Below are 15856 nucleotides of genomic sequence, written 5' to 3'. Positions count from 1 at the left end.
GTTGAGGTTTTGCACCACTTCTGAAAGCTGTTTTTCCAGCGGTGTGTCTGTCTCTCTCTTCTCTTTGTCTTTATCTGAGACCAGGTCCACTGTCTCTTTCCTTTCCAGGAGTTGGAGGTCACTGTGAGAACCTTCAGCATCACTGAGGTCGTCATAGGAACACTGGAAATTCTCTTGGTTGAGTTTTTGCACCTCTTCAGACAGCTGTTGTTCCAGCTGTGCGTCTGTCTCTCTCTTCTCTTTGCCTTTCTCTGAGACCAGTTCCACTGTCTCTTTGCTCTCCTGGACCTGGAAGTCACTGAGAGAAGTTTCAGCATCATTGCAGTCGTCATAGGAACACTGGAAGTTCTCTTTGTTGAGTTTTTGCACCTCTTCTGAAAGCAGAGCCTGGGCAGTATCTGGGGAAGAATGGCATACAGAATGCACACACACACACATACACACACACACACACAAACCACAATATATTTAATATGTACTATGACATTAGGCATATGTGTATGAGCAAAACATTTGTATGGCCATCAAGGACACGGTAATTACTACAGCAATGAGAGGACAGAAGTTGAGGAAATGTAAGTGTGAGACAATTCAGGGCCGGCCCGAGGCATAGACCTCTCCAGAATAAGTCCCGCCTCCTAACTTCCGTATCCATCCAACCTTCGGTCGTCAAATGTCTATGGGAAATAACATGGCGTTTTGAAAGATCGTACCTGTCAAACTCTTTAGGTGACAAAGTAGAAAAAGCTGCTGGGCAGATTGGTCTACACACTTCTGCCATCTAGTTTCCACTGGATTTTTTTATTTTCGGTGCCGTTTAAGAAGTATAGTCTATAGTATACTACTTAAACGGCACCGGCAATCAAAAAATCCAGTGGAAACTAGATGGCAGAAGTGTGTAGGCCAATCTGCCCACCAGCCTTTTCTACTTCGCTACCTACAGATGTTTTACCGGTATGATATTTCGAAACGCCATGTTATTTCCCATAGACAATCGACGCCAGGAAGTTGGATGGATACGGAAGTTACGGAGGCGGGACTTATTCTGGAGAGGTCTATAAGCGAACTAAGCGGCTCGAGTTTCTTTCTTTTTTTTTTTACATAATAAATAACGTAAACAAGTGACATCAATGAATGAATAAATGAAACAATTAATAATTCAAAACAAGAAAATTCTGATTTCATGATCAATATGCCTGCCTACCTCTACTGTGTCTGCCAGCCTTTGAGTCATGCGCATAAACTAGACACCTCGGGTGCATAGACAATTCGTGCACACTGCATCAAGTTCAAAAATCGGAAGAGACTGTAATGTTAAGAAAAGTCACAAAAAAGGACGTATCCCTCTGGTGCCGAAAACAGAAAGAAGAAAATGACAGAGGAGGAGAAAAACGAGCAAGATACAGGTATGTTTGCATGATTATTTACAGTATGTTTTGTATGCAGTTGTTTACTCAATTACATAGCCTGTTAATATGACATGACACATTTAACATAGTTTTTGTTTTATTTATTTATGTATTTATTTAATCATTGCAGGTTCGTCCACTACAGAGTTGCAGATACCTGAAAGCCAGGAACGAAGTAGGAATAAGTATCTATTTTTTGGGACATTTTATTATGTTGATTAGGTGTACAATTAGGTGTTAACTAATATTACTACGCTAGGTCGAAGTACTCCCAAGTGCTATTGCGCCACACATTGTAGTTCTCCTGTTTATTCGCTTGGCCTTACACATTTTTATCAACTACTCGTGCAACTGTATTTAAGTAGGGAAAACGTGGATGTTTTTGATTACTGCTATCTTCCTCCCTCTATGGCTACGCCTGAGCCCGCTAGCTAACACATTCGCGCCGCGCACCAGAGCGTTTGAGTGCACGTACCGACACGGGAGAGGTATGACTCAACTCGTGAAAGTTAAGGTAAGAACATATATTACTACTGACATTGGGTGGCGTGTTCCCAGTAAACCCAGACAAACCTGTTAGCAAATTTGAAATGTGAAAGTCTGTCTGAAATGGAGCCCATTGATGTCCGCTTCCGAACTTGCCATTTCACTGCGTCCATGGGTGTCATTAGTAGTGAAACTGAACTTGTCATTTTACTGCGTCCATGGGTGTCATTAGTAGTGAAACTGAACTTAAATTTGTGCATTTAAGTCTTACCAAATAATTTTAGAAGTACAGCATTCATATCTTTCTTGTATAAGGAGGTTCTAAATGCAGTTGTTTACTCAATTCCAAAGAAAATACATGTTCCTGCCTGGGTTTTTGGTGAATCGGAAACAGATTTTAATGGGCTCCTTTCCACACTAACCCGCAGGTCAAATTCAACTTTGCTAACAGGTTTGTCTGGGTTCACCCAGGCTAATAGCACAGTGGTCAGAGAGCCGGAGCAGCAGTGGTCAACGGTACTCTGAGACCAGTTACACTGGGAACACTGAGCTGGTGTAGGAGGCAGGAGAGCGGCCAACAGAGCAGTAACATGGAACACTGATCACCTGAGGACCAGTTCAGCTCGGCTTAGTGATGTGTGACCCTACAGACAGAGCCAGCGGAAAATACATCTATTCTACATGTATGTGTGCGTCTATCACAGACGCTAGTGTAAAAGAAACAGTGTGTCCTGTTAATATTGGCTTGTTTTAGATATGTCTGGTGGCATTGTGGCCAATCTGCTCTGGTCAGACTAGAGCAGATGACGAGGAGTTCAGACAGTCCAGTACACACGGGCAGAAGATAGAATCATCTGATCAGAAGATAGAATCACCTGAATCATCTGGAGTCTTCTTTTTCTTCTGTGATTTGAGGTTTTTCAACTGGAACGTCTCATCATCCTTTTTTGCTTTGAACTAAGGAAAGTATGAGAAATCAGGAGATACACATTAAGGTGGAGGAATTAGGTGGTGCTTTAGGGTGCTTAGCTACAAAGGGTGATTGCAAGTTGTTCTGAGAGTTAAAACAACTATGCCGTCTGTTTGAGATACTGGCTTGCATTTCTTTTTAACTGTGTAAAGGCTTATTACTGTCTGTCTATGTGTCTGTGTTTATGGTAAACACACATTGAGCATACACAAGACCTCTGTTTATGCACATGTCTGTGTGTGAATAACAGAATACATTTAAAACTGTTATTTCACCTCCATGCCCTATCATACCTTACTTGTTTTGGAATGCAGAAGCTACCATAACTTGGAATGCAGAAGCTACCATAACATGGAATTCATCCCAGTGGGATCTCCAGGTCACTTCCCTCATCATTTCACAATCTTCTATTTCATACAAGGATGCCATTCAAAGGATTTGTACATGTAGATTATTTTTATGACAAGGGAACACACAAACACACACACACACACACACACATACACTCTGTCTGTCTCTCTATCTCTCTCACACACACACACACGCACACACACAGTCTCTCCTTCTCTTTGAGTGTTGACAGCCTATAAAGTCAGCTGCTCCACCGCATGTAGTGACTAAGTGCCACTAAACCAGAAAGCATGCATACACACATACTCTCTCTCACACACACACACACTTACAAAGATCTTAATGCTGAAACACGCATACACACACAGTATGTTCATGTTGTGATGTTTCACTTTGTTGTACTACCATCTTTAAGTCATTTTTCAAACACTCCAAATGTGGATATCAGATCAAGGCAGTAAAGTAACCAGCAAAATTTTAGGACAAAACTGAACAGGTTATGTTTACAAAAAATATATCAAAAAGTTGCATTACTTAAAAAAGCTATTGCATTAGTTGCATGAATAAATTTAGTATTGATTTATCATAAGATAACAGACATTAACTAATACAATTATGTATTGAATTAAAGGCTTTGGAGTTAAGGTAAATCCAATATCAATGGAGAAATAAACATGAAATATAATGTGCTCTCTCCACAACAGGAAGATTTTCTTAACCCCTTGTAAACATCATAAAACAGCACATGTCAGCAACGCTTTTGACAGCTGAAACAGCTGATGTGTATGTGTGTCCCCATGCCAATGTCACATATAGAGCTAACAGGAATGGAAGCATCTAGAACACTAAATATCACCTATTGCATTTCTATGGATTCGCTGAGCAAACAAAAGCTCACCCTATCATACCAAACCCAACTTGAGTGGGAGTCTCGTCATTCGTCATTCCTTCTCTCTCACACAGACAGACGGAGAGAGAGAGAAAAAAAGAGCGAAAGAGAGTTATGCTTAGAACTTGTAATCTTAGAACAGCTGGAGCAAGGTATTGTGGGTAATTAAGTATGGCAGTATGATTGATCACTTAATTTCCCCTTCACCTAAGTGTCATTCATCTGTCACTCCAGTGAAGGGAAGATTGAAGTTCTAAGTAGCTATTTCAATCACCAGTTACTCCACAGACCATATAAATAAGATGGTGAATAACAATTGGACTAACACTTACACACACACGTACACACACACAGACATACACACACATTAACTAGGTCCTAGGTGGCAGCTTGAGTTAATGAGTTGTGTAAACGACCGTCACCAGAGCTCTCAGAGTGAAAGGCGATTCCAGGTTGCAGCGGCACATTCCCGGGGCGGGGTAGGAGGGAGCGAGGGAGGGAGAGCGAGTGGGGCAGGAGGGAGGTAATCTTGTCCTTAACGTAGGAACACACGTGCTCCTAAAGGAGGAACTGTGTTCTGAAATAGAGACTGCTGGAGGGGGCTAAGGCCAGAGAGGCCATATTAGACCAGCCACTCATGTGCTAACACACTCGGGGTCAGAACCCACAGCTTCTGAAGCACTACCAACTGAGTCACCTGGGGATACACATCTCGCAGCTATTAAACATAAAGTCTGATTGATCCTGGCCCAAAGTGTCTTTTTGGGTGGCCAAAAATAATGTTGACTTGGCTGACAGTACACAAAATCTCTTTGTATTAGCTATAATTGCTCAGGTTACTTTGTCATTAATATTCCTTCCATCTTACTGTTCAAAGAGATGTCACTTATAGCCTATAATTTATCGGCAGTCCGAGGGGGCTGCAGAGGTCATTTTGATCGCAAGAGATCTGGACGCTGTGCTGGACATTGAGTGGTGCTCCATGTCAAGTCTAAATACAGTTCACCCATGCATTTTAGACACAAACATAAAACAGATTTAGCCAAAGAAAAATTATAATATCTAGAGGGTTAGTGCAGGAGTGCAGTAAAACCAGCAAGGCAGAATCATACTTCTGTGGGAAATACAACAGTCAAACCTGAATGGTGTCAAATCGGATAAATCTTCATGACAGCCATTTACTGACAACTTCATTTATCTGAAGGTGCTTGATATTCAGTTGGGAAATGGATGATATATATGACATTCAATATGCTTAAGTAGCACAAATATAAAAATGTTAAATAATTCAAACAATGTAAGAGGTTAATAATCTTCAAATTGCTTAAATAAACTTGAATTGTTTTTTATGAATAATACAGCTTCACGAGCTGAAATGTGAAACAATCTGTATAACTTAAAGTGACTTATTAAAGAAACAGACAGTGTGAATATGAAGTTCCTTTTATATCAATATCAACAACTATTTCAGTGTTCATGGCTGTGGTATCTTACCTTCTACCAACGTGATAACTGCACATCATTTTCTATTTGTAAACTATGGATTATATTTCTCTGTTAATGACGTCCAGAGTACGCACTGACCCACAGGTGCACAGACTCTGCCCACACACCTGTTTGCACACCTTAAGAGTCGTTCACACCAGGAACGATAACTATAAAGATAACTATAACTATAACTAACTTAACTATAACCCTAACCTTACTCCTTCGGGACTCTGACATTCACCATGTTAACGTTTCAATGCCCCACAAAAGGAGGGGAGGGGAGAGGGGAGAAATGGACTTTTCAGCATGAACCTGATTCTCTCAGCCCCTATCATCATATCATTTTGTCTGCTGTCCACCTGAATGTTTTACAGGCTATATTAGCCATCCTACACAATCTGGACTGTGGTCATAACATCTACATCTTATTGCCTGTTATATATTGTTCTTAAAGTATATTATTTTCCTTGTTTCTTAAGCAGTTCTATTATGTTAACATTCTTGCACTGTTCAATCCCTGCACTGTTCACTTTTCCACTACCACCATTGCACACACTCTACTATAGCACCTTATCATGGTCATTGCATCATATGGTCAGTCCATCAGACCCTTGTAATCACTTCACAAATTGTTAACTCTTTAAATTCTGTGAGAGATATGTGTGTGTATGTATGCGAGATATATGTCTGTGTATGTGTGTTTGTTGTGTTATGGTTGTATAAGCTATACCTGGATACCTAAAATTTCCCTCGGGATGAATAAAGTATCCATCTATCTATCTATCTATCTATCTATCTATCTAATTGTACATCCGTGACAACACACTTAAAGCCTCCACCCATAGTTGTGTTCTCTCATCCTCTCATTCGTCCACAGCCTCCTTGGCGTCAGCACACCAGCACATGCATGTTAAAAGAGGAGACACACACAGAGGAGGGCACCTAAGCAAACCATAAGCAAACAGGCATACATTGAGGTGGATTACAGGTGTGAGGAGACAGACAGACAGACAGACACAGACGCACATACTGTACACGCATACACACACACACACGTACACACACAGACAGAGACAGACAGACACACAGTCAGACAGACAGTCACACACACAAACAGACAGATGACACACAAATAATAATATGAATATATTATTATTATTATTATTATTGTTGTTGTTATTATTAATGATAAGAAGAAGAGTAATAGACAGACAAACAAACGGACAAACAGACAGACAGGAAAATACACAGAGAAGTGGACCAACGTCTGGGCAGAGACAGGGAGAGAGAAGTGGACCAACGTCTAGGCAGCCATATTAGTGCATGAGTAAAACAGAGAAGTGGACCAACGTCTGGGAAATATGCAGAGAAGTGGACCAGTAGACCCCAACCAGGGAGAGAGACAAGCGACAAGCACAAAGATAAACAAGTGAGTATGGCAGAGAGACAACCAGGCAAAGGGGTGCAGAGACAGAAAGGTAAGACAAGAGACAGATGGGTATGTATGCAGAAAGGTAAGACAAGAGACAGATGGGTATGTATGCAGAAAGGTAAGACAAGAGACAGGTGGGTATGTATGCAGAAGGTAAGACAAGAGACAGGTGGGTATGTATGCAGAAAGGCGAACAGACAGGTGGGTATGTATGCAGAAAGGTAAGACAAGAGACAGGTGGGTATGTATGCAGAAAGGTAAGAGAAGACAGGTGGGTATGTATGCAGAATGGTAAGACAAGACAGGTGGGTATGTATGCAGAAAGGTATGACAGGCAGACAAGTGGGTACAGTATGTATACAGACAGACAGGTGGCTATGTATGCAGACAGGCAGGCAGGTGGTAGGACATGGAGACAGTCTGGTTGGCATGCTGACATGCACACAAAAATGTAAAGGATGAGAAAGAATGGGATAGGAACACAGGAAGACAAACAGACAGACAGACACACAGGGTTGCACATTAGGTCAGAGATAGACAGACATAGAGGTGGACAGACAGGCAGACAGAGTACAGACACTCAAAATGCAGCAGCTAGATTATTAAGTGGCTCTAAGAAACGTGAGCATGTAACTCCTGTGTTGGCTAAGCTGCACTGGTTACCTGTGGAGCACAGAGTTTATTTTAAAATTTTACTTTTTGTCTTCAAAGCCCTCAGTGGTTTGGCACCTAGTTACATAGGTGACCTACTAATTCCTTACAGCACTCCAAGATCACTTAGGTCTTCATCTCAGAATCTTCTCTATATCCCCAAAACACGCCTTAAAACTACACACTCTTTATTCTTTATTTTATTTTTGACCAATTTGTTTATTATTTCAATTATTTATTTATTTCCCCCCCATGTTATGTTATTATTGTTGTTGTACCATTGTCATTGTTTTATGTTTGTTTGTAAGCACTTTGGTTCAACTCAGTTGTTTTTAAATGTGCTATAGAAATAAAGTTGACTTGACATGACTTGACTTGACACAGGGTGGCACATTAGGTAAGAGATAGACAGACATAGAGGTGGACAGACAGACAGAGGACAGAAAGGCTGACAGACAAATAATGAAAAGTAGCAAGCATGCAGTCAAACGAAACAGAGCAAAAGCAGAAAAATGTACGTACAGACAACAGACTAATGGACAGATGGCAGACAAACCCCAAACACAAGGGTGTACACTCACAGAGACACACAGAGCCTGACAGGGACAGGAAACAAACACATCCAAAGACCTGGAAAATCATAACGACAGACAAAAGAAATACACTAGAATACACAGGCAAGTAGGCAAGAGAAACATTAGGAACACATTCTTTCTCTCTTTTCATTTGAACTCATTTAGAGGTCAGTTCTCATTTAGCTGATACAGCCACACTGAGCTGACTCAACAAAACTAGCCATCCATCCATCTATATATCTTTCCATGCATGCATCCATCCATCCATCTACCTGTTCACATATCTGACTTCTGATGTAATGTTTTTAAAATTGTGTGTAATAAGATCATGTAGGAAAAAGATAGAAGGTATGTATTTCACTCACACACAGAGATACACACACGTATGTGCGTATGCACACACACACACACACACACACACACATTAACATTTCTTACATTAACAAGTTTTATTCAGTTGGATTAGTGCATGAGAGACCTAATGGTTGTGGTTTGGTATTTGCACGTGTGCATCTCTACCTGTACGTCTGCAGTGGCATCCCCCTTCCTCTTGTAGCCGAATAAATTCCATAATCGTCTCCATACAAAGGAAGCAATCAAACACACACTCCCAACGATCCACACATCCCGATCACCAAGGAAATTCTCCATAATGCCCATTTACACACAATCTATTTGCACTAGACTACTGCTAAGGCAAAGTTCTTCTCAAGTTCTCTTTCCATACATGTCTTCAGATTAAATTAATAAGATATATTTTTCTTCACTTTTTATTTATTGCACTGTTTCCTCTTTCTGATCTCTTTCCTTCCCTCTCCTTCACTCTCCCTTATTCTCACTTGAGAACTGCTATAGTCTTGTTGTTGACACCGGCTTTGCGACATTCAGTTTGCTGACGATTGAGAGAGAGAGAGAGAGAGGGAGAGAGAGGGTGAGCGAGAGGGGGAGGGTGGGGGCACTCACCCTAAGGAATGTGTGTGGCCTGTCTGGGAGACGAAAGCAGGACAGGTGGGATTCAGACACCACAGCAACACAGCTATGGTTTCACACACACATAAACACACACACACACACACACACACACACAAACTCCTACTCTCTCTCTCTCTCTCTGTCTCTGTCGCTCTCTCTCACTCACTCACTCGCTTGCTCACTCACTCAATAAAACACACAGTGACACACACACACACACAAGCACATCTCATCTCTTGATGAATTAGTCTGCAGGTGGTAATGTAGGTGTTAATATGTGTGTGTAATACATGTGTTTTATAACAAATGTACAAGTGCAAATCTAATTCTGAAGCTGTAATTAATATACTGTAATATCATTGCATAACAAAGATGTGTATGAGATCATCAAATTGCAGTGTCAACATTCTCAGGTTAAGAAATTAATGATTTATTCTCTGTGCATTGTAATTTTTAATCTTTTCATGCTGATTTAGTAAATGTGAACTTGCATGCACAAATTAGGCTAGATCAACTGTCAACAACTTTCACACCCCATGCCACATCACCATAGCAACTAGCGCCACACAGCACACTGTCCAGCTGACAAGACACCATTTATCTCATCTCAGTTTCAGCAGTCTGGCACCAAAGTTTTACTTAGTGTAATAACTCTAATTAACCACTGCCAGCCTAAAGTGATAACTCATCAAAATCAATCCACATACCAGTAGGCTATAACACCAGCTTGATGCCACTCCTGTGAAACTCAACTCGATACCACCCCAATGCCACTTAAGAACAAACCAAACCAATCATATCATTCCATCTAACACCATACTAACAGCAGCCTTTCATCACACACCACCAGCTCAGTAACTTAGCCTACTGTCTGTAACAACAGCCTACCACCACTGGTCAAACTCCACACCATAGAGGTAAAAACACAAACAGTGCAGTTGCATTTTCTGAGGAACAACCTTGCACGTTTGATGATAACAAATTTTGGAAGGTTTTAATGCACAATCAAAATAAAAACTATAAATAGTTTGCGTTATTCTTCTACAGCACAGCCCAATGCTGTCCTAAAGACCTTTTGCCAGCTCTTGCTCACAAATGATAAGGTTGATCAACTTTAGCCTTGTTTGTTTTCGCCACGTTGACAGTAGGCTACTCTATTAAGATATTACAAGCATCCTTTATTGTTAGGATTAGAAACATGTAATGACATTTCTGTTTGCAATTAAAAGTGCATTATGAGCCTGATCGTCACCTAGCTATGTGAATGGAATGGGCTACGTTTCAATCAGCATACCAGCTAACCTATATGCTTCATTGAAATAGTAGTAGGCTATAGTAGTAATAGTAATCTTTATTCTTATTTGCCATGTTACAAATACAGCCAATGTTATCCCTCCGCCACCTCTTCTAGCCTCCCAGTCTTTGTTAAATTTGTAATTTCCTTTTGTAAAAAGTGTCTTATTAGCCTAAATAGGAGATGGCAACATTGACAAGCCAGCTAGTGCCTCTATCTCTGTCTCTTTTGCATGCTCAAGATGCGTTCCAAATTAGGCTATGCTTAGTGTAGACCTATAACGTTCAAGAGCTTCATGGAGATTGAGAAAACCCAAAAGGTTGTATGTTTGCTCCTTGCATGTTTATGATAACTCATTTTGGAAGGTTTTAATGAGAGAGTGTGTGAAAGAGTTAAAGGCAGTGGTCCCCAAACTTTTTCTTCCGAGGGCCAGCTCACTATGCCTGGCTCTAAGAGAGGGCCAGAGACTCGGAGTAGGCCTATATTAGTAACCATAAATAGCTTAGTGCTGTGAACTGCAGTCTACCTTAGTTGAATATTCCATTACATTTAATCATAGGCTACTGCAATTTAATACCATTGTTAGCTGTGTTTATATTGCAATCATGCCATATCAGTGCAAAATGTAGCTCAAATGAAATAATACTAATAAAAAAAATAGAATTGAAGTCCAAAAGTATATTTTATTCAAAATGTGTGAACTCTGAACTCTGTGTCTTTGCATACACAGCTCAAGTTGTTGAACAAGCAATATCCTACAAATATTTTGAAGTTCTCAAACTATGAGAGTTTTATGAAGTGCTGACAAAAACATCTGAAAAGACCACTTTCACTCACCCGATGAGAACTTTGTGAATATGAACATTTAAACGAGTGAATAAAAAATAGAAATCATCCCAGAAAGTTCCAGAAATATGACTTGAATAGAAGTTAGTTAGTTATTAACAATTAATTGATAAACTTTTAGAATACTTTGAGCACTGATGCAGTCAGCATAGGCCTCTTACATTGTTTGCAGGTAGACCTACATTTCATTCCGTTTTCGATGGCAAACGCGAAACAGCGCCAAAACAACCACCAGTGGACAAAAAGAGAATTACATGTGTACTGTTAAGACTCGCCATAGAGAATGGATGGGGGACATTACGGAGGTTTTAGTTTCACGATGTCGTACTCCCATGCGGGCCAGATGCTATATACCACGGACATGTTTTGGGGGCCACCCAAAATGAGTTGGCGGGCCGTAGTTTGGGGACCACTGGTTTAAGGTAATATTCAAAATAGGCTGATGTTGCCCTCTGCTGGTTAAACGTTATCATAACAACCTATTACTCTCTAAATGAGTAGCCTATTACAGAGCATGAACGTGTGCTGTGTTCGTGTGTGTGTGTGTGTGTGTGTGTTTGTGTGTATTCACATGCACGTGTACCTGTTGTTCTCTCTGCTCCCAGTAGCAGCGCATGGTCTCCACTCGCTCCAGGTGGCGGAAGAACATCATCCGCCCGGAGGCCTCCACCCCTGATGCAGACAAGCCCTCAGAGATCCCCTTACACACACCCAACTTCCTGTCTGATCTGTACATGGAGGAGAAGAGGGAGAGAGGGAAGAAAAGAAAGTGTGTGTGTGTGTGTGTGAGAGAGAGAGAGAGAGAGAGATGCACATTTAGTAAACTGAGTGTATTTATTTCTGTGTCTTGTTGCATAGGCCTCCAAGGCCTATAGTCTTTTTTGACTGCTTACGTTTTTCTCTGTATGGGAGAACGGGAAAAAAGGAAATAACCCTAACCCTCAAAATCAACACCCTCTTACAAATAGCGCCTGCTGTCTCTACTGTTTTTGTTAACATGGTTATGAGAGAGAGGCAGAGAGAGAGCGCGCACACAGCCTGGCTGTGGATGTGGATGAGTCTGAGATGCTCTAGGCTCAGGTGGTCAGTGGCGTTAAGTGAAAGTTTGACCTCAACAGAATATTATAGAATACAACACTAGAATCTCCTAATCACTACAATCACTAGAATCTCCTTGATGTAGTCTTACCAACTTTTTAACTTGTTTACTGTTAAATCTAACTATTGTATTGTTGTTATTAGTATGTCGATTTGGACAAAACCGTCTACCAAATCCTATAACCAACCATAAACTCACGTCCCAAAAAATCACAAGATAGCTTGTGTCCTCTGGCCACTTGCCTTGCATCTGCCTGGTTGCACATATCCACACCATGTGGAGCATCTCTCTTTTTTCTCTCTCTCACACACACATGCACGCACTCTCTCTCTCTCTCTCACACTCACACACGCACACACTCGCTCTCTCTTTCTCACACACACACACGCACACACTCTCTTTCTTTCTTTCCCTCTCTCTCTATTACACACACATGCACACTCTCTCTCTTTCTTTCTCTCTGTCTCACTCAGTATAGTGGGTATACTGTAATGTAGGGCTAGTCCACACACGAAACCGATCTTTTTTCCCTCCGTCTTCCCTGAAACCGCATCAAGAATATTTGCGTCTAAACGGATCCATCTCAACACGACCCAACACGTTACTTCATATCCCAGGCCTATAGGTGGCACTGTTTCTTTACAGAAATTGACCAAAGTTTGTGCTTTACAAACAGACAGAATAGGCTATGACGAAATGGCTAGTGTAAGGAAACCAGAATTGTTTGTGTGGACTGATGGTGAACTGTCAACTGTAGTCAACTGTAAAACTAATAAACTTTATTTTACGGTTTGTGAAGGGTGCAGTCCCGTCCTTTATTTGGCTAACGCAGGTAGGCCTACTAATCACCTTTACTTTCTTTGGTTGTAGGATAGTCCTTGATTCACATTAGTTTTGGCTATCACCGCAATTAGGCTACTAAACGCAAGGCTTACCCAAGTTCTAGGCTATTCTGTCGCCACATTTATAATATTGCTATAAAACCTTCGTTAGTAACAGTCAATACGTTTGCCTGCATCAAATCAAATCGCGCATTTGCATTCAGTGTGCTACCATCGGCTTAACATGAGTTCTAAGCGTCTTTGTATGCTTATATCTGATTTCACTCGACTGAATGCATGTATATATGTTGTAAGACATGTAAAATAAATGAATGACACTGGCACTACGCACAAATTAATGTAGCCTAAACTTACACCGCACTTTCCTAATAACCTAAGTTCTCTCGCGTCACTGACAGTAGCTATTAAAAACACCGGGAAAAAACAGTGTTCAGTCCACCAAGTCATAAGCTATCGGCGCTGCGCAGCACCAGTTGTGATATTTATCTTACGGAGTGTAATCGTAGGTAATGTCATGTATGAAAACTAGTATTGTAAGGCAATACTATAAGTGCAAGTCCAGGGCAGCTGAAGTGTGGCGATGACATCATCGATACGCAAGCAGGATGTGCGGTTTCGCTGTCTAAACGAATTCAAACGGGCTACGGTTTCAGATTTCTCCACTCTGGGACCAGGTTTCAGAAAAGTACGATTTCGGGCAGTGCGTTTACAGGATTCGTTTGGACGCTCGGCCAAGACGAAGCAAAACCTCTGCGTTTAACCTAAAAAGCGTCTCCGTGTGGACGGGCCCGTAGTCAGCTGTAGCGGGTGTAGTCTAGTTAGCTGTAGTGGGTGTACTTAGGCTGGGTGAACCAATCAATTTATTTTTCGCCCTGCAGCTCAGGCTGGAAACCTGTGCACCTTTTTCTGCTGCTTCCGTTACATATTTGCCGGGACCAATCACAAGCTGGCTTATCCACCTGGCGCGCTTTTGGCAGGTTTAAAACAATGGCGATAGCGGGAGAGTCTAGAGTTTTTGCGTCGCTCTGCAAATGTCACCCGGTTCGTTGGTCAGATTGGTGAATGACTATCCAATTGCATACAGTCATTTGAACTATGCCCGTTGATCATGCCTCTTGTGCAGTAGAAAATACATAGCGGACTCCCCAAACCAACGTTCAATCTTAAAAGATTGAGCTTGGTCTGGTGAAAGCCAGACTAGGGTGTACTGTGATCAACCCCAAATGTTAATATCTATCCTTTCCTATTTTAAGTGGGTATACTGAGATGGTGATGCTTTTTAAGTGGGTATACTGCGTATAGTCCTGCATATCACATAGACTATACCACTGCTCACACACACACACATGCATGCACACACACACACACTCTCTCTCTCTTTCTTTCTTTCTTTCTTTCTCTGTCTCTTTCTATCACACCCGCACACACACACACACACTCTCTTTCTCTCTCTCTCTTTCTCACACATACATACACACACACACATACACACAAACACACACACATACACACACACTCTCTCTTTCTTTTTCTCTTTCTCTCTCTCTCTCTGTCTCTCACACACACACATATCTCAAATACACCAATGTAGACACACATATGCACACACTGTCATGCAGTTGTGTACACTGTGTATAAGTATACACAGTGTACACAACTGCATACATACTGTAGCTACTGTTAGTGATGTTTGTGTTATTTTGGTTTATGTTTACACCTATTAAACCTGTTACACCATGTGTGTGTGTGTGTGTGTGTGTGTGTAGGGGGGAAGTAGGTTATGTGTGCATGTGTGAGAGGTGTGTGTGATTGACAGCGGCAGAATGTTCCCAAGGTATTTATATCCGAGGTGTAAATGCAGAATTCATGTTTAATTCTCCTGGGGAGCTGGAGCCACTGTTGTGTGTGTGTGCGTGTGTGTGTGTGTGTGTGGGGGGGGGTGGGGGGGGGGGGTCGGCATGTTTCGGAGCTGATTAGCTCTTTGGATCAGAATTAAGCCCAGACCCAGAGGGGATGGTACTGATCCGTTTTAGATGTCCAGCTCCGCGGGCCGAACGGTCTGATCTAATGTGCAGACATGCACCACAATATCTCCCTTAAGAATAGTACGCACAGACACACAATCTTACACATACATTCTCTCTCTCTCTCTCTCTCTCTCACACACACACACACACACACACACAAACGCACGCAAACACATCATTCATAACAACGCTTAACTAACACTTACATCCCTTAATATATAACACAGCTTAACTAACATAATTAACAGAGAAGGCAGAGAGAAGAAAGACTGTTTAGAAACAGGAGCACAATCTACAGGAGACTTACAACATAAATCATTTATTCACACAAAACCAAACCTGCGCACATAGATTTTTAATATTATTGAGCAAATATATTTGACATCTCTAAACCGAGATGTAATTTATGGTTATACTCTAGTCTAAATGCCTGAGAAGAATTCTAGACATTGTTATGATAAGTTGTGGTATCTGGGATATGCTCTCTCCGTCAGAGAAGGAGGAGGAGAGCCGCAACGAAAGGAT

The 15856-nt window shown here is 41.4% G+C and overlaps 1 protein-coding gene across 3 annotated transcripts in view; it reads right to left on the bottom strand.

Annotated features, from left to right (window-relative positions):
- Nucleotides 1–15856, bottom strand: part of LOC121677830 (myosin light chain kinase 3-like) — a 42891-nt gene that overhangs the window by 23896 nt on the left and 3139 nt on the right. Inside the window, exons 2-4 of one of the 3 annotated variants that reach the window (XM_042056874.1) lie at nt 11947–12091; nt 2771–2852; nt 1–398 (exon numbers count right to left, since the gene is read on the bottom strand). The exon at nt 1–398 is cut by the window's left edge and continues 824 nt beyond it. In XM_042056874.1, the coding sequence (XP_041912808.1) occupies nt 1–398; nt 2771–2852; nt 11947–12091 (625 nt within the window). Of the gene's footprint in view, nt 399–2770; nt 2853–8770; nt 9126–11946; nt 12321–15856 lie in introns of those variants that run through there. The other 2 variants (XM_042056873.1, XM_042056875.1) reach the window with 2 other exon arrangements.

This window comes from Alosa sapidissima, chromosome 12 (genome assembly GCF_018492685.1).
Source record: "Alosa sapidissima isolate fAloSap1 chromosome 12, fAloSap1.pri, whole genome shotgun sequence".
NCBI classification, from domain to species: Eukaryota; Metazoa; Chordata; class Actinopteri; order Clupeiformes; family Clupeidae; genus Alosa; species Alosa sapidissima.
Note: the sequence above shows the minus strand (reverse complement) of the source record. Positions and strands in the feature narration are given on the sequence as shown.